Genomic DNA, 19,874 nt, shown 5'->3' on the forward strand with positions numbered 1-19,874 from the left:
GAGTTTGTTCCAGATAGTTATGGAAACCATTTTGATCAGTCATGCTATGGGGAATCATGAAGAGAGGCATTTAAAAAGCATCCAAAATTATTATCACCCTTACAAGGAAAGATTGAAGCAATTGGGGTATCTTTAATTAGAGCCATGGTAAATAAAGGGAGATGTGATATATACCGATATGTATTATGCATGGGATAAAATGTGGACAGAGATACATAATGTTAAAACACAGGTTATACAAGAAAACAAAGTGTAGGGAGATTAAAAATACATCTATATTCTACACATAAATAATTATGAATGTATTGCCATCAGAGGTGATTCTGACTGCTAATTTATATATTTTAAATGGGGCAAGAAAAATTAATGGAGGATTAATTTTTAACTACTAGCTTGATGTCTAGGAGGATAATGGAACATTAATTTTTAACTTTCTAGCCTGATGTCTTAACTACTATGTCCAATGGAGATTGTTTGGTGTAGTAATTAAGACATCAGGTTAGAAACCAAGAGATTGTTGAATTCTTATAGAAGATTAGGCAGACCTGGAAGGTGGAGTTAAATATATCATCAGTTTAGAGTCATTAGTTGTCACAAGAGATCCAAGTCTGGTTCACCATGAAATCTGTTGATCCTTATCTAGCACCAATTTAGTGCTGACCATTAGTTGACTAGATTGTATATAAGCTTCAATTATGCTGCAGACTTAGAAAAGAGAGAGAGAGGGAGGGAGAGAGGGAGGGAGGGAGAGGGAGAGAATTGATGGTTGCTAAAATATGACTAGATGGGTCATTGGCCTGATCTAGCAGGATCTTCTTATATTTTATGTTCTCACAACGGTTGAGTATGCTGAACCATACAGATTGATCCCTATTTCAATTTATTTGAGATTCCCTGAATTAGGAAACCACTATTTTTCTTCCACTTTATATTTAAGAACAGCTGATTTATTTCACAACAAAAAAGGCATAGACTTACTCAGGGTGGAATTTTGCAGGGTGTTTGTAACATACAAAGCTACTAGTGGGAGTTGTGAATAAGACTAGGGTTTTGTATAACATGTGGTATAAAAATAAGAGGACTCTTCTAAGAGTCCTGAAACGAGCTTGTATTATTCCAAATTCATAGTACCTTGATTAATGAATTCAAAGTTGAGGTGAAGTTTGAACCAGGGACTTTATACGTCATAGTTCACACAACACTGCATTGTATCGTTGTTGGTTTCTTTTAAGTTACACTATCATGGTGGCATGACTGAAAGCTGTATATCCTGACTTGGGAACCAGGGCTGTCTACCACAAAAGTGAAAACGGTTGCTGAAAATGTGTGAATGACTTCAGTCTAATTTTAGTATGGGGTTGCACAGAGCTTTGATCATATGGTCACAATTGTCATCTTGTCTTTCTCGACCATATGCTGTGGATATTCCTGCATATGTGTGACGGCTTGCAGACTTGTAAAAAGAATACAACTTATCTTCGCAGCAGAATTTACTCTTGCTCTTCATTGTGCTAAAGAAAGGAACAATGGGAATTGTAGTCCAAAACAACTGGTGGCCTAAAACTGAGAAACTTATGGATAATTTAGGTGCCTGGAAGAGCCAAGCAGCGGGAGGGAAAATGTACCCTAAAAGCAAGTTCAAGGAAACTGGTCCCTCACCTCGTTGGTCTGTGTTCCATCTGTACAGGCCAAGGAGGGCTCGCTAGGGGGGGATGTTCACACATGGGAGAGCCCTCCTGCTGATATTGCACATGTGAATGGATTCCACGGAAACAGAAGGCCTGAATCCACACAGCATGTTCAATCTGGTTACTTGTGGAGCAACATCTTAGATAGGAACTTAGTTTTCTGTGCATATGGACAGCTTAGGGTTCCATAACATGTAGCAAGGGTGGAACTTGGCTAATTACCTGGGTTAAGCTCACTATATGGAGCTGCTGTTGGGTTTGAAGCCCTGATGCTTTAAGCAAGGGCTTACAAGTCTGAATGAGCTATGTGTCCCTCCCCTTTCCACCTCAATCCCCACAGCATACGATGAGCTTTAATCAAGTTACTGCCCAAGTTCTACCCTTCCTGCAAGTTATGGAAACCCTAAACTGTCCATATGCACAAAAAGCTAAGATCCCATTTAAGAATCAATGGAGATTCTCAGTCATCCAGACCATGGTTGCCTCAAAGATGCTTTTTCAAGAGGCAATAGGACTTTCTTGTTTTTTTCTTTTGAAGACATTTCACTTGTCATCCAAGAAGCTTCTTCAGCTCTGAAGGGTTTTTGTCCCAAAGTGCATACCTAAATGTCTATGGAAATTCTCAGTCATCCAGGTCATGGTTGTCTCAAAGGTGCTTCTTCAAGAGGCAACTGGATTCTCTGGTTTTTCTTTGAAGATGTTTAGCTTCCCATCCAAGAACCTCTCCATCTCTGAAGAAGCTTCTTGGACGACAAGAATTCCATCCAAGATGTCACTCCACAACCAGCCGGGTTGAACTTACTGTGTGTGTGTGAATTCAGGGCAAATGTTTCTGTGGAGTCCGTTCACACCTGCAATATCAGCAGGTGAAGCTTTCCCACGTGCGAACCGCCCCTCCTAGGCGGGCCGGCGAGTCCTCCTTAGCCTATGCAGGCGGAGCGGAGGCCAATGAGGCGACGGAGCAGCCGGACGGCCGAACTTGCTTTCGAGGGCACGTTTTCCCTCCCGTCGCTCGGCTCCTCTGAGCGCCTTTATCTGGGCGGGGTTAAGTCAGGATTGGCGTCCGAGGCGCTGCTGAGGGAATGCCCACCGCGCGGTGGCGGTTCGGGTGGCGAGGCTGTGTTTGCCTGCCTGCCGAAAGGAGCCTGGGCGGGAAGGCGGGCGGGAGAGAAACAGCAAAGGAGAGGCAGGGTAGCTGGCGGCCGGAGCAAGGAAGGCGGGAGGAATAGCGCAGGTCTAGGTTTCCAAGCGCAGTAGCGGCGGCGGCCAGTAGGCTCCTCGCTCTCACCGCTCAACTCTCTTCCTCCATCTTTTTGCGCGTGAAACCTTTGCAGTCGGACCGAAACCTCTGCCGAGGTTATGGAGACTGCGGGAAAAAGGCGCCTCGGCAGGATGGCTTGCTGAGTGGGGTGGGGGGGAAAGGCAGGCGAGCAGGCGGGGAGGGAGGGGGAGAAGAAGAAGAAGAAAAAAAAAACAGAAAGAGAAGAAGAGACCAGCCACCCTTTTCTCTTCCCCCCCTTTTCCCTTTCGTTTGGCTTCCCCTCCCCATTCCCCCCCCTCAATTTGGTGTCCAGTCCTCCTTCCCCCCCCCTCTTCCTTCTCCCGACATCAACCCCCCCACCACCACATCCTCAATGCCTCTCTGAACAACATATAGGAAGAGCGCGGGAGGAGGAGGAGGAGGAGGAGGAGACCCAGGGAGGCAAAGAGAAAGAAGAAGATGAGGATTATTTGCAGACAGCTTGTCTTGTTGTTTTCTGGATTTTGGGGACTTGCAATGGGCGCTTTTCCTAGCAGCGTGCAAATAGGTAAGCGCTGCACTGGGCTGGAGGCGAGTGGTGGTGGTGGTTGGGGGGAGAGGGAGCGTTGAACCCGGCGGGGTGGCACGGAATGGAGGGAGGGGAGAAAGTGGATGGGCAACTCCGTTCCTGGCCACAGCTTTCCATTTCGGAAAGAGGGGGAATCGAGTGTCCCCGTGTGCCCCTTTCCCGTCCCCTCACGTGTCTTTGTGAAGGCAGGGATGCAGGGTGGGTTGGTGGGGGGGGGGGGGAAGAGAGTAGTGGCTCTGCCTGTTATGGTCGGCAAGACGGATATCTATATCTATATCTGTGCATGTGTGCAATGTGTGTTCAAACTTGGGAAGATGTTCCCACCATGAATGAAATGCACCGTTTCTCCAAGATGCTCCGTAAACCTCCTCCTAGCCCAGCCTGCCCATTGCAGCAAGCTATTTGTTAAGGAGCGCCGGAGCTGCTGTTGGTGTTAGGAATAGACTTGGGTACCATTACTTTGAAAACTTGGCTCCGATTTCTTTCTTTCTTTTTTTTTAAGGTCTCCCTAAGCATCCCTATCCTACTTGTCTCTGCCCCGTTTCAGTTGCCTTCGTTTTTCCTCCTTCTTTTGAATGGGACTCAGCCCTTGAATCCCTTCCAGTTCCAGCTAAACCACTGCATCATTTCTCGTGCACTCCTAAAGATGCCGTTAATAAGGCTAAGCAACTTCCTGCCTGCCCAGAGGCTGCAGAAGAGGAGAGTTCTTGATGTTCTCTCTCCCCCCCACTCCAAAAAACAAAAAAAAATCTTCTTACCCTTTCCTAGTGTCGGCCCATAAAAAGGGAATGCATCCCTTGTAGTATATGAGTGCATAAGGTCTCTCATCTCTTCCGTACTTTGCCAGTATTTTGGGAGCCCTGTTCTCTTTAATCTGCCTGCTGCTTTAGATGGGGAGGGCCAATTTAGACATAGATGAAAGGTAAATGGTAAAACCCTGTCAGAAACTGGGATTCTAAAAGTCTCCCAAGCTTTGAGTCTTTATGTTCATAAACATGAATTTTATGATTAATGAGAAAGCTACTTACAAGGGTTGGCATAAAAAATAACGGATACATTTTCCTCCTTTTCTATTATTTATTTACTGATAGGTGGTCTCTTCATCAGAAACACAGATCAGGAATATACTGCTTTTCGATTAGCAATTTTTCTTCACAACACCAGCCCCAATGCATCTGAAGCACCTTTTAATTTGGTTCCTCACGTAGACAACATCGAAACAGCAAATAGCTTCGCTGTGACAAATGCCTGTAAGTAAAATAATTGTTTGTCTAAAGTTATGATCACATGATAGGGAAATAAAAGACACCGTATAGTTACATCCCTTAGGGATGAAAACAACAACAATAACAACAACAAACCCTTGAATTTTTAAGCCCCATGTCCTGGATGCATTGAACCCCCCGTTACTTTCTGTTGTTGGTGAAGTCTCTTTGGCTGACTTGTATTGAATAACTGGAAATGGCATTTACTTTAGTGTTATTACTGTAGTTTCTTACTTTTGAGTTTCTATGGTGATGCATTTTGTAGATCTTTTTAAAAACACGAATGTCTTGATCAATTTTGAAACCTCCACAGTCTTTCCTGTATGCCAACAAGATATGGCATCCTTGGCTGTGTTTGGAAAGTAGCTCTGATATTTGCAATCAGAAGTGTTTCCTAATCGCTGAGAGCAGAGAGGAGACTGTGAGAGCAATGATGTGCATGGTTATATATTGGAGTGACTTGACACTGCAGTTGGTCTGGTGATGTCACTTGTGGCTGCCCTGCTCCTATATTCTGGGTTGTAAATGTCTCTTATTATCTTGTAATGCATACATCCTCTGGATATGTCTTCATACATCCATACATTGGTGTCAAGTCAAGTTAATGTCTGATCTACTTGAGTGAACACATAACTGGAATTATGCCTCTGTATATGTGCATTTATGTATGTGGACTTGTTTAAAGAGAAAGGGTGCTCTTAAATGTGATGGATTTTAAAAGGGGATGCTTCTGAAGACCATACTGGATGTATCCCAGCTTGCTAAAAATATTTGTGATATTTTTCTATAAAAAGTTACATAAATATATCAGATCTATTTGAAGTTTAGGGTAGAAGCCAGCCATAAGTGGACTGTAAACCTGCAATACTACAACAAATAAGGCATGTTGAAATCCTCTTTTTCTTCTAAACTTAAAAAAAGGTTTCAGATTCTATTTTCTCTAAAGATATATGATCCTTAAACAAGAAGTTTCAGATACTGTTTCTTTCATGGCGTTAAAAATAGGAATATGGTGCCGAAGGTTTTTAAAGCATATTCCTTGTGTTGTTTTCAAATGGAGCTTTGGCGGTTTAATATGCAACACACTGTTTTGAATCAAAATATCAACACGAGAGTCTTAACCCAGTTCCAAAGAGGAACTGCAGGACAACTGCCAAGTGAAATGGAGCAGTTCTTTTTAAGTACTACCTGACCTTACAAGGAAGCTTCCAAATTAAGAAAGTTTTGCTCTCTTCATCTTCAGATGTTTTTATGCTAAATACCCCTGCTGCATTACATGTCAATTATTATATTGTATATTGTAGGAAAAGATTTTTCCAAGGTGTTTTGGAGGGAGAAGGGTTGCAATATTCTCAATGGTTTTTAGGCAGTGGATATGAGTTTCATAACTGGAATTCATACTGCATGTTCACAGGTTGAAGTGCCCTTAACCAATAAGTTTCAGAAACTCTTCCTATGTAATCCTCTACAGTTTTAGAGAATATATGTTGTAGTACTATAGAAGATTTTTCCTGTGACCTATAGTGTATGTGTGTATGTAGAGAAATATTTGTTTTTATTTAGGGATTGGATATTTGTAAATTAAGGCTACAGGTTATTTTCTTTTGGGTTATGTGATTGTTTTTACTCATTGTTCCTATACTGTTTTTGTCATCTATCAATATTAGATCAATAGCACATTTCAACAATGCATCAGTGATAAATTATATCATATATACAAAATATTGAAGAGAAAAATCTGCATAATTTACATGTGCTCTTTCAGACTATACACAAGTTATTCATTCCAGTTACATTTTTTAAAAATCTCAAAGTTGTACCCTTTGGGTACAATGTCAATGAAATGAAATCCCATTTATTTCAGTGGAAAGTATCCCAGAATGTATTTCATATTCCTCCTCAAAAGGATTGAAATTACATTGGTTATATCATATCATATATATATGATATATGATGGTAGCTAAACCTTAAGCTTTGGGTACATATTTTAAGAACAGTTCTTTTTGGTGTTTGAAGAAGAGGAAACAGAATATTTCAATCTTATATTAAATATACCCTCTTAATGAAGTAAGGGTGAACGGTCTAACAAATGAATGAACATATTGCATGTCCCTTAAGCTACACAAGAGCAGAATCCTGCAAAAATCAATTGTCTGATAGCTGGAGGACATTGGTTTCCATGTGATTGCATTAGCTGGGTTGACAGAGGCTTCCAGAGCACAGATGTGTGATATGTTCTAACCTAATTAAATATATTTATGGAAAAATGCACTAAGACTGTGGCAAGCATGTACAGTATAAAAATCAAACTGACTCTTTGTCAAACATAATTTTGTATTGACTCTTGTGTGCAGAAAAAGGAGAAAATTAACAGAAATTCTGATGAAATGCATAAGTGTGTGTGTGTGTGTGTGTGTGTGTGTCCTTGTATAGTAGTTCTAAAAACCAATCTGTATAAAAGTCTCTCAGCTGACAGCTATTGGACATAAATGAATATTGATATAAAGTCAAACCTCAAAGATTTAAGATGTGGTCACTTCATTTTATTTCATTTTCTTTTGAAGGAGTTATTTATTGAAGCTGCACTATCTGGACAATTTGGGGAATTAAAGGCAATAAACAAAACACAGAGAGATCTGTGTCAAAAGATGAATTTACACAAATCAGGCATGATCCTGTAGAAACATGTGGAGCCAAGTAAATTTCCCACTCTGATACATTAATTTGTTTTGTAACTACAATATTTGTTTTGCTCTGGATAAATGTCATGTTCCTTCTATTTTAATTTTCTCCAGGCCCACAGATATAGGAAAAGCAGATGATTTGAACATATAGATTCTATTGTGGTTCAATAAAGATGACATTATTTATGTTAGTATAGTTCACATGTCTTCCTGTTGTGTTAGGCTTTTCATACATTGCTCTTGTGTTTTCTTGCAGATGGGAGAAAAGTGTACTTAAAGAAATAGGTCTAGCTGAATATGGACATAGACAATTTCATTACTATAAAGGTTATATCTCTACCTTTAAGAACAGGGTTATAAGCTGACTAAAATGTTTTTTTATGATGATGTTAATCTTTATGTATAGGGATACATTCTACTATTATGATAGAATTAAGTACACTTCAACAACGTAAGGTTTGTGTGTTGAGAACACATACCCAACATATGTGTAGTAAGCAAGCATGCCAACATATGTGTAGTGAGCAAGCTTTTGCACTTGTCTGAGGACTTTTCTTTCCAAAATAGGCAATTAATGGGAAACACATTGCAAAATTGCAATACTATTCTCAGATTTCTTTTGCACAACAGAGGACAAAGCCAAGTTAGGAAGGATAACTCTAAAATTAGAGTTAAAACATGATGCTTTTCATCTGAAAATCTTTATTTGTCCTTAGGCTGTCCTATAGGTAAATTCTACAGCTACCTACACAATTGGTTGTATTTCTTTTCAATCAGCTTCTCTTACCTTCTTTTTAATCAGATTTGTCTGAAGCAACCTGCATGCAGTTCATGAGAGATCTATTTCTTGGGAATTTCTGAGGTAATGCTGGCTAGTTATGCTTTAGGGAGATAGTAGAAACCAATGGATTAATTCCACAATTTAGCAGATTTTCACAACTTACAGTGTCTTTTATAATCAAGGTATTATTAATTGTAGCAGTGTGATGAACAAATGATTTGCTGTTATATATTACTCTGTTGCACCAAGATGTTTAGATCAGTTTACTCCCCACTGTTTGGTTTGCATTTAATGCTGCTAATCAACAGAGTATGATTGATGACTGTAAGCACTGTAATGGCTCCTGTTCCTGCATTGGCTTAAACAGTTTGGAGATAATTATGATTAGCATTCAATTTGCACTGGAGTTATTGGTGACAATATCGTCAAATTATTTTTTATATTTTCTACTATTTTACATTTTACAAGTTACTTATGTGTTATGGGATATTCCTTCTTTTCTACTATTCCACTATTTGGTGTCTGGACAGAATTTATGTTTGAGTGAATCATTGACTTCAAAAGACTCTGATTGTATACCTGCACTGACAAAGAAATGCATGGATTTATTCTGATTCCTGCAATGCTAAGATAGTGTAAAAGGGTTTTCTGGCATTACTTGACTAATTTCTTGGTGTTATTCACAAATGCATTGGTGTCAATATTTAAGATCCTCTTGTTCATTAGAAGCTATTTAGAAGCATACCTGAAAAGATAATGCATGAAGGTGTTAGGAAAGTATCCCCAAACATTATCATGCAGGGACATTTCTCAGAATGAGCAGGCAAAGGTAGTTCGATATCTATCTATCTGAATTTAATCATAGTTAGAGGTAGATATTTCTCTCTCTGGACACAATGAGAATATATATACTGAATATAGCTCTGCATTGGTGACAGGAAGGGCCTCTGGCCAGTAAACACCCAGCCCCATTCAGTTGCCCAGACTCCACCCCACAAGGGATTATGGGGTTGTTAAAAGATGGTGATGATCTAAATCTATCCATGTATCATCCATCCATCCATCTATCTATCCACCCACCTATCTATCCATCCATCCATCCATCCACCCACCCTATCTATCTATCTGTCTGTCTGTCTGTCTGTCTGTCTGTCTGTCTATCCATCCATCCATCCATCCATCCATCCATCTATCTCAACATGCAGTGATGCGAATGTTGCATCTTTTTAATGTGTGATTTTTCAGTCTTCTTAAATCTGAAAGAAATGGCTGATTTAATATGCTATCTTTAACTTATCTGACCATCTTTTTTCAGGTTCATGTAGAAGCCTGAATAAAGACATTGCTGCTTTAAAGAGGAGCTGCACTAATGCACTTGCATGTTCTAGAGAGGAAAATAAGGTTTCCCCAAACTGAGGAGTAACCATCATACATTATTTTTCCCCCAGACCCAAGTAAACAAATGTATAAATATGTTAGAGCAATCAAAACAGCCTCCAAATATAACCCTCGTGTTCAAATGTATTTCACAGACTTATATGGAATATTTCTTAATTTCTTTCTGTATTGACTGCATTCTAAAGTGACCCTTTGTGATTTCCACAAAAAACAACAGCAATTAATATAAGTGACTGGTTGTTTATATACCTTTAAGTTTGTGTTAACTGTCGGAGACCAATAGATTTTCTCCAGGAAAATCTGTCCTCAACATGATGCGTCCAGTTTGCTAGAGGTGTATTCATTGCTGCTATAATTAAATCCGCACACCTTGCTGCTGGGTCATCCTCTTCCTTTCCTTGTATCTTTCCAGCATTATAGATTTCTCCAGAGAATCTGTGGTCTTTGGATAATGTATCTAAACCATGAGAATTTGATTTGTTGCTGGTGTCTTGAATGAAAACTCTGGGTTTTCTGGAGTTCTCCAACACCTAAGTTCAAAAGTTATCAATAGCCTTTCTAACCTGCTTCCTGGAAGCCAAACTTCCATTTCCATAGTGTTATCACTGGAAAAATCATAGTCTGCATATTCTGATCATTGTAGGTACAGCATATCCTAGCGCCTGAATATTTCTAAGGCCTTTATTAATTGCTCTATGAAGTGCTGGTCTGCAGCATATTTCTTGTGTGCTGGTTCCTTACTCTTGCAATTATAGTCAATTATAACTCTAGTCAATTATAAAGGATAGAAGCTATTCATTTGTTCAATTTCTTAATTGTCAGTTCTAAGGCAGGTGTTATAGCTGTTATTAATTGGTCTTCTTTATATCTACTGTTAGTCCTGGGGTGCTTACTTGGCTTCATTACTATGCCTGGAGATTGTTTGTACAATCAACTATTACAACAACTAATAAAATAAAAACTAAGTATAATATGCTCTTACCAGTGACCATTTTCAAGATAATCACATGACAATAGCTCTGTTGAATAACACTGTTTTAACCACTAAGAGCCGTAGTGGCGCAGTGGTTAGAATGCAGTATTGCAGCTAATTCTGCTGACTGCCAGCTGCCAGCAATTTGGAAGTTGGAGTCTCACTGGCTCAAGGTTGACTCAGCCTTCCAGCCTTCTGAGGTCAGTAAAATGAGGACCCAGATCATTGGGGGCAACATATTAACTCTGTAAACTGCTTAGGGAGAGCTGGAAACCACTGTGAAGTGGTATATAAGTCTAAGTGCTATTGCTGTTGTTACTTTCTAAAGACAAAGATTAGGCTACAGCTATACCACTTGGGAGAAGCTATTACAACAAGGGTCACATTGTCTCGATTGCCCCACCCAATAATCCATTGAATGTAATCTACTTAATCATCTTTTCCAAAAATAAACTGGTTATATTTGAAGAGCAATGTTTCCCAAACTATGAAGGTGTGAGGAACTTTTTAGTTATGTTGTTATTAAAAAAAATCCCCCTTTCTCAAAGTTTCATTGGATTATTGTCATTGTTCATTTGGGATCATTTTGGTGTTTGGATTTCAGAGCAAGTGTATATATAAAGATTGCATATTTTATAGCTTTGACTTGTATCCTTCTATCTATCAGAATAGATAGAAAAAACCAAGAAAGTCCAATTTCCTTTTGGAAAAGCACACTGGGGACTTCCTAGAGAAGTGTTGTAGACAATTTTGCCATGCTATCTAATAAGTAATTGAACCTACTGGGTTACTATTTCAGGCGTTTTGGACCTATCAATGTATGGATAACATTTTCCCCTGTTTGTATTATAATTCAAGGAAGTGGTTGATGGTCTGTATCATTGTCTGGTTCTTGGCATAGATTAATATGGGTGAACAAACTGAAAGGCTCCAGAAAGAGGAGTCTGAAAACTGGATTAGTTGGATTGAATTTCACTCTATAATCCTAGATTCACTTTTAAACTTGATAAATTTCTAGAGTAGTTAAGTACATTTTGTTCTATTGGTGCTCCAATGCTACCCTTATGAATATCTCATCCAATCATAAGGATCATGTTAGCAGTTTATTAACATTAACTGCAACTACTTTTCTTGCAGACAACTTGAAAATGTCATCTGGTTTAGAATCCTATAGTCATGTAATTGACCAGGGCCTGTTATAGCAAACTTTTAACTTACAACTATTGTGAACGATTGGGGGACATAAATCAGTAAAACTATTTTAAAAATGCATCACCTTATAGGTGACCTTCTAGTAGCAATGGAAAACTTTAGGAACATAATAAACTAATTTGTCTATTTTTTCTGTATTTTAATAATTTTTGGTAATTGCATTTGGAATGTTAAATTAGATGTATAGCTGGGCATTTACTAATATATACATTTACTTGTGTATGTTTATGACATATTTCAAGCCCAGGGAAATTTAAATGCTTTTGTTTGTTTTTCAAAAATTAAATTGTAAACATGAATAATGCTTTACCATTAAGTTCTATTAGTATTGATCAGTATATTTTAAGAAGAAGATAGTAGCCATTATATGTGACAAAGGTGGAATTATTCTCTCCAGCTTTGATGATGGGACATCATTCTTTGTTGTTCCTGAGAACAGCAGGATAAGTCCATGGTGCAAGTGTCAGCCTTGGAAGCCATTTTTTTAAACTTGGAAGCTTCGAGGCTGCCACATTTGGTGCTTGGGAATTTGGGAGGTGGGATTTCGTAGTGAGGTAGAGGTTTAGACACAACAACATTCTTCTCAGAGAGTCAAGGACATGTTGCCCTGCACCTGGTGCAGAGTGACTGGAGGGATGTCTCCAATGGGGATGAAGATTTGATTGGGCCACGTAATGGACTGATGGGTGCAGGGGATAGATCTTTGCATTTCTTGTGGGAAGGGAAAACCTGGAACTCCCAGATTCGGGTTTTCCCAGATGAGCCAATATGACAACTCTAATAAAATGAAATGATGTTTGTCTTGGAGTTTATTGGTTTGGAGCAGGGGTGGGATTCTACCAGTTTGTACGTATTCACTAGAACCGGTTGTTAACATTCTAAGCAGTTCGGAGAACCAGTTGTTAGAAGAAATTACTGGCCTAATCCTGTAAGGAAGGCAGGAAGAAAACATTCTGGTGTTGCTTACGGAAACTGCCTCTCCATTAACCCTTACTACATTCTTGGCAGGACTAGACTTCCTGTCTCAGGAACCTCTCTGGAGTTTTTTTCCCCTTCCTTTGCTGGTACTTTGCTTGTGTGGAATGATTATTCAAAGTTACAATGGCACTCAAAAAAGTGACTTATGATCATTTTTCACACTTACGACTGTTGCAGCATCCCAACAGTCATGAGAGGCCAGGCGAGGAGATGCATGCCTTGATGTGAGTGATGTTGAATTGGCCACACCCAGCCAATAACATGACCACCAAGCCATGTCCACCCAGTCACATGACCACCAAGCCATGCCCACCACCTAAGCCACACCTACCACCTAAGTCATGCCCACCACTTAAGCCACGCCCACAGAACCGGTTGTTAAAAATTTTGAATCCCACCTCTGGTTTGGAGTTTGTTGATTGGAACGCTGACAACAGGTCACTTGGTTCCATTCATCTCTGGGCATCTCTCCATGTCAAGCCAATGCCTCAACTCTACTTATTGGTGGGTCCAAATTACCTATTATCTATGAAAGTTTACAAATCTCAAAATTGTAGGGATTTTTTTTTTAAAGTGTCCATTACTTGTTTGTCAATTTATTTTTTAAAGCATGGGGTTACTGGGCAAAGAATGAGACTTGCTAATAATTCCTACCCATTACAGCTAGGCTTTAGAAGTGTTCACTGTTTAGAACAGTGTGGAGAATAATTGGAATAGAAAAGTTTTAAATGCATCTATGCACACCTAAATTAGCAGACCATATAAACTCACTGGACGGACAGTGAATTCCTTCCATCTGCATCTGTTTCTGTCATGCTATTCTTTTGTGTATTCATTCACCATAAAAGATAATGATTCGGTTTTATAATGTATTGTTTTACGTTATTAGAATAATGGCTTAAAATGAAACTACTATGTAGGTAAATTATGAGATTAATTTGAACCACAGACAAACTAGAATATGGCTGTTGGAAGCTTCCTGCATGCCTAGATTATGAGAGATACCATTCTGTCAGTTTTGAATCATTTGGACATAGATTTATTTTGTTTTTTGATTTTCAAAGGTTGCTGCTACCTAATTCTAAAGGCTGCTTTTGATTTTTTTTTTTTATGTTGTGTTCAAGCTTACTTTATTGTTAGAATATGATGAGGAATTCTACTGCTGTTATTTATTTACTATTATTTTTTAAATCTCTCCTCTGCTCCATTGCTCTGAAACTCACCAGACTGCCCCTTCTTTAGGTATCTTAAAAAAGAAGAACTATTGGAGGAATTTTCTTATCTTGTATTTCCTTGAGATTTAATTGCAGTTTGGGAAACCAGCCTGGCGAGGATGTTTCTAGAGATAATTGTGCAAAGAATAAGGGAATGAACACAAACACATTAGCCGTTCAGTAAGTGAAAGAAGAATTTCTTTGAAAAACTTTTATTTGAAAAAAAAGTCTGAAAAAATCTTTTTATGTCTTTTTATTAGCATTATCCCATGAATCACTGACTGAAACAAATAAGCAATTTGTTTATCTCACTAAAATTATGGGAAGCATAAGCAAAAAAGTCACTAGATCCATCTTCCTCAACAAATGGGCTGGATTCTAATTCCCATCACTCCTCAACTAGCATATAAAATATTGGAAGATCATTTCCCATGTTGGAGAAGACATGTTGGAGAGGATACGAGGTTATAGAAGAGTAGTTTATTATAGGCTGATACATTTTTAATATAGACTTTTAGTATGGTGCTTTGCTGTCTCTTTTTAATGCTTTTCACTTTGTTGTGCTGCTGAGTCATTGGCAAAAGAAAGCTTTATTTGCACCCTGCTGATTAGAGAAGATAGCTAAATTAATGGAGTGTATTATACTACATTCCTGGCTTGATGTAAGCTGATTTTGTCAGTTCAGAGAAAGGCACTATCAGTTGGACTTGCACTTAAAATATATGTAACTAAACCTGCTTGCACTATGCCTCTGAACAAAAAATCCCAGAAGCTTGCTATAATGAATGTTATTTTGGATACTTTATTTTTCATTTTGTGCTGCAGGTACTAACTCAGCAGCTTCTTAGGGGCCCTTCACAATGTTAAATCTTGTTTGGGATCATCATCTTACATTACAGTCTGGACGGACATGTCAATACTTAAAATGGAATTAAAATGGTCCAAAAGATATTCTCTATCTCTTCCAAATAACTTCTAGAAACTATAGTGAGGGATAGAAACTGATCTGTGACACATAATCCCTGTCCTTCAATGTATTATTTATTAAAATTACTTATAGGTTGTGTCTTTCAGGCATCAATCTTCTCTAGATAGGTTGCAACAGAAAACAAATGTTCTTAAATCATCTTTCTCTCTCTCACCATCCATCATCCACCCACCCCCTACCTACCTGCCTACCACCCACCCATCCACCCACCCACCCATTTATCTCATTTATATATATATATATGTGAAATACCACTTACGCATCTTCGCAAAATCTCCAAAACCGTAAAGCCTACAAACTTGCAATTTGGCACATATGTTCCTCTTAGTTTCTAGGTGCTCACCAAGAAAGGAGTTTTTTAAAATGACCATCAGAGCATTAGTATTTCATATATTATTATTAACATGCTCTGATGCTAAGGAGTTCTACTCCCCCTCCCCACCTGAAAACAAATCTGTTCCAAATTCAAAACCACAAGCAGAGGAGAGGAGTTTCAGTTTTAGTTTCACAGCACCAAGCAGCTTTAGTACAGAACAGTTGAGCTAAGCTACGCCCAGGCTCCTTGCTGCCTCCTTGCTCACACAACAAATACTGCTTCAGTTTCTCAACAGGCCCCAACTCTCTCACACACTGACAGGATGCTAGTCAGATGAATACCGATGGATGGTAGTTGGCGATTCCGCCCCTCCCTATTTTCCTCCCTAAAAACTAAGCCTGACCACATAGTTTCATAGTGAAGCACAGGTACTGAGCTAGTGATAAACCTCTAGGCAATATTGTAATTCTTCTCAGGTAAACCCCATCTTCTTTGGACCAATCATTTGGTCCACTATTCAACCCTATCGATATCATATAGGATCACCTTTTTTTCTTCTAAAATGTTAACCGTTCTTCCTAAATTTGTGTCATATGTATATCTGTGATGTGCTGCAGAATTGCAGGACATAGGGGCAAACTTCTTTTTTATTTGAATGAAATAATAATAATAATATAGAAATAATCTGAAAGTATATGAAAAGCAGGAAATCAAAATCCCATCCTTGACAAATACAGTAAGACTTTTCAGCACATATATAGCAATGGAATTTGCCCTAGAGAAAGGTGCAACAACAGCAACTAAGCAGGATAAAATGATGGATGGAAATAGAACTGAAATTCAAAATGGACAAACTATCAGAAGCCATCATGATGAAGCCTGCAAGTATCTAGGCATTTTACAGTTAAATAATATAAAACATGGATAAATTAAAAATGTGAATAGTAAAGAATATGCCTACAGAGTGACAAAATTGCTAAACCCAAACTTGAATGGTATCAAAGTCATCAATACCTGGATCATACTTGTGATATGATACACTGTTAGAATTATTAACGGGACACAATCTACACCTGACAATGTGAACTGAAAAACAGGAAAGATAATGACTATTCACTATGCATCCTCATAGTTTTAGTGATAGATTTTATCTGCCCTGAAAAAATGGATGCAGTGATTTACTTCAAGTTAAACAATTGAAGAAGAAAAAAGTAGGCATTGGCTGATTACACAAAAAACAGGCAAGAACAAAATTGGACGCTATCAGCCTTGGAAGCCATATTTTACTTGGAAGCTTCGAGGCTGCCACATTTAGTGCCTGGGATTTAGGAGGGTTGATTTCATAGTGAGGTAGAAGATTAGACATAACAACATTCTTTCTCAGAGAGTCAAGGACAAGTTTCCCTGCACCTGGAGAGGAATGGCTGGTGGAATGTCTCCAATTGGTACGAAGAATTGGTTGCGCCATGTGATGGACTGATGGGTACAGTGGATGGATCTTTGAATTCTCTTTGGGGAAGGGAAAACCTGGAACTTTCAGATTCGCGTTTTCCCAGATGTGTCAATATAACAACTCTAATAAAATGGAACTTTGAAGAACTGATTGTCTCGGAGTCTATTCATATGGAGTTGGTTAGTTCGAATGCTGACAGATGCAAGTTAAAAATGGAAATTTACTGAATGTGCAAGAAGCCAAACATGAATATTGAAATAATGTAATAAAAACATGAACAGAATTCTGGCTAGGAAAAGCATTACATGGTCAGTTTCTATATAAGACTGAGGGGAAAATGGATAAAATAATGGCTTACAGCTGCAATATTTAAAAAGAAAAAGAAATTGAAGGCTCAGTTTTGGTTGCTCAAGAGCAAGCTGTTTAAACTAATGCAATCAAAGCCAGAATTGACAAATTGTCAAATGATTCAAAGTGCAGATTGTGGAAAGAAGCAGAAAAATTAGTAGATCTTATAATCAATTTGTACAAGAAGTTTTCACAAACTGATTACAAATAAAGACATAACACAGTGGCCAAAATGGTTCACTGGAGTGTTTGTAAAAATCAGGTGCCAGTAATGAAAAATTGGTGAGAACATTTAGTTCAAAACTAGTCGAAAATAAGCAAGTTAAAATACTGTGGGATTTCCGAACACAAACTGATAAAGTCTATATACATATCACCAGATTTAACTATGGTTAAAAATGAGAATGGATAATTGATGTGGTGTCAAGCACAAAATCAAGGCAGTTCAAATGAATTCAGGTTTATTGCATGCTAACACTCTCTACAAGAATCTGAACTATGGTTAAGGCAAATTGGCAGTAGATAAGATTCAAAGGAATTCAAGTAAGCTGAACTTAGATCTCTTGTGGGCATGAAGGGACTCAACACTCATGATGCATTTGATCTCTCCCTCAGAGTCAGCCTGGTCATCTCCTATATCTGGCAATACCAAGGGACAGTAGAATAAAACACAAAGAATCATAGAAGATCACTAAGTATCAAGATCTGAAAATCAAAGTTGAAAGATTGTGGCATAAGCAGACTATAGTGGACCACATAGTTATCAGGATACTGGGTGCCATACCCAAAAATATTGACAAAATTTCAAAAAGGCCACACTTCTTGGATTTCCATGTATATTACTTCAAATCTCAACAAATAAATGCTCTGTCTTACATATTGGCAAAAAAATCCGAAAATAAAATACAAGCTGAATAGTCAAGATCTTGTTGATGATCCAAGCTCTGTAAAGGACCTTGGAATACTCACCTCTAATGATCTAAGTGCTAGGGCCCACTGCAACTACATAGCCAAAAAGGCATTAAGAGTTGTTAACCTAATCTTACGTAGCTTTTTCTCTGGTAATATCACACTACTAACTAGAGCATACAAAACATTTGCTAGACCAATACTCGAATACAGCTCATCAGTCTGGAACCCACATTACGTATCTGATATTAGCACAATTGAGAAAGTCCAGAAATATTTCACAAGAAGAGTTCTCCACTCCTCTACTCATTGTAGAATACCTTATGCCACCAGACTTGAAATTCTAGAACTAGAAAACTTTGAATTACGCCGTCTTCGGTCTGATTTAAGCATGGTATATAAAATCATACATTGCAATGTCCTACCTGTCAATGAATACTTCAGCTTCAACCATAACAACACAAGAGCACACAACAGATACAAACTCAAGGTTAACCGCACCAAGCTTGATTGCAGGAAATACGACTTCAGCAACAGAGTGGTCAATGTCTGGAATACTCTACCCGACTCTGTAGTTTCTTCCCCAAACCCCAAAAACTTTAACCTTAGACTGTCTACTATTGACCTCACCCCTTTCTTAAGAGGTCTGTAGGGGGCATGCATAAGCGCACCAACGTGCCTACCGTCCCTGTCCTATTGTTTCTTTTATTTTTCTTTTATTTTTCTTATATGTACCCATATCATGTATTCATAATTATGTATACACTTATACTTATTATCTTGTAAACAATTGACAAATAAATAAAATAAATAAATAAAAATAAAAAATAAAATAAATATATCAATATATTACAACAGCCTAGATTTCTTGGGAAGAACTCAATGCATATGAAGGCCAACACCAGCTAAATTGCTGGCAGCTGAGATTTCACATTGTCTTGTGTGTAATAAGAATGCATTAAACTTGTATGCTATCTGAATGTCAGTGACTCTGAGCAGTTCATAACAAAGAAATTATAGTAAAACTAATAAAAGGTAAAAAGTTGACAGATGGCAAGTACGAAGAAGGGGAGGGAGTCTCACAAAAGTTAGACCTACATCACAAGACTTAATTTTGATGGCAAGAAAAGGAATTTATATTGAATGTGAATAAAAACAGTCTAAACAATTCTATGCATGAAAAATGCTGTACATCCTTAAACAAGAGTCCAGAGGAATATTTAAATTAGCAACCACCGGAAGAACTAGAAATTAATCTTAATAGCTTAGAAATATGGTACTTAGGATGGGAATGTGACTGCTTCACAGATATCCATGTAAATGTAAAAACTTGGTTAGCAATGCATTTGTGTGTGGTTTGAGAGGTATTTATGGAAGTTAAAAGAATTAAATGACATTAAACCAAGAAATGTATTGCAGTATATCAGTTGATCCCATCTATCTTGCTTCCTCTTGGTTGTCACCTTCAAAATGCTACAGTATATCTACATCATTTCTCAGAATGATTTCTTTGCAGTCACTTTGTTATAGTTGATTAATAAATGTAGCTCTTAACTTGAAAAGTGACTTGCTCAAAATGGATCTGTATGGTTTTGGCTTGGAAAGAAACAAAATGTGCTGTGAAGGCAACTAAAGTAGATTAGATTTACTATTTATCCTCAAGAAGATAGATTAGCTTTTTTCCAAATGAAATTAATGACTGTATATGCACTTGGGTATATTTTGGCCTAGAAATAAATCCAGTGGATATTAATCAGGCTTACTTCCAAGTAGACAGAATTGTATATTCTCTCCCCGAAATTTTCTTTATCCACTGTGAATGTCCTGTAACTTACATG

General features: G+C 38.2%; 1 protein-coding gene across 6 annotated transcripts in view; it reads left to right on the forward strand.

Annotated features, from left to right (window-relative positions):
* The first annotated feature begins 3,152 nt into the window (after positions 1 to 3,152).
* Positions 3,153 to 19,874, forward strand: part of GRIA4 (glutamate ionotropic receptor AMPA type subunit 4) — a 252,621-nt gene continuing 235,899 nt past the window's right edge. For 3 of the 6 annotated variants that reach the window (XR_015744265.1, XM_087937091.1, XM_087937092.1), the window contains exons 1-2: positions 3,263 to 3,496; positions 4,609 to 4,767. Coding sequence is in view for 5 of the 6 variants with exons in the window: in XM_087937091.1 (XP_087793217.1) it covers positions 3,409 to 3,496; positions 4,609 to 4,767 (247 nt within the window). In the remaining variant the exon portion in view is untranslated. Of the gene's footprint in view, positions 3,497 to 4,608; positions 4,768 to 19,874 lie in introns of all 6 variants that reach the window. The other 3 variants (XM_087937095.1, XM_087937093.1, XM_026706909.2) reach the window with 3 other exon arrangements.

This window comes from Pseudonaja textilis, chromosome 7, assembly GCF_049901715.1.
Source record: "Pseudonaja textilis isolate UNSWEBS1 chromosome 7, rPseTex1.2, whole genome shotgun sequence".
Taxonomy (NCBI): Eukaryota; Metazoa; Chordata; class Lepidosauria; order Squamata; family Elapidae; genus Pseudonaja; species Pseudonaja textilis.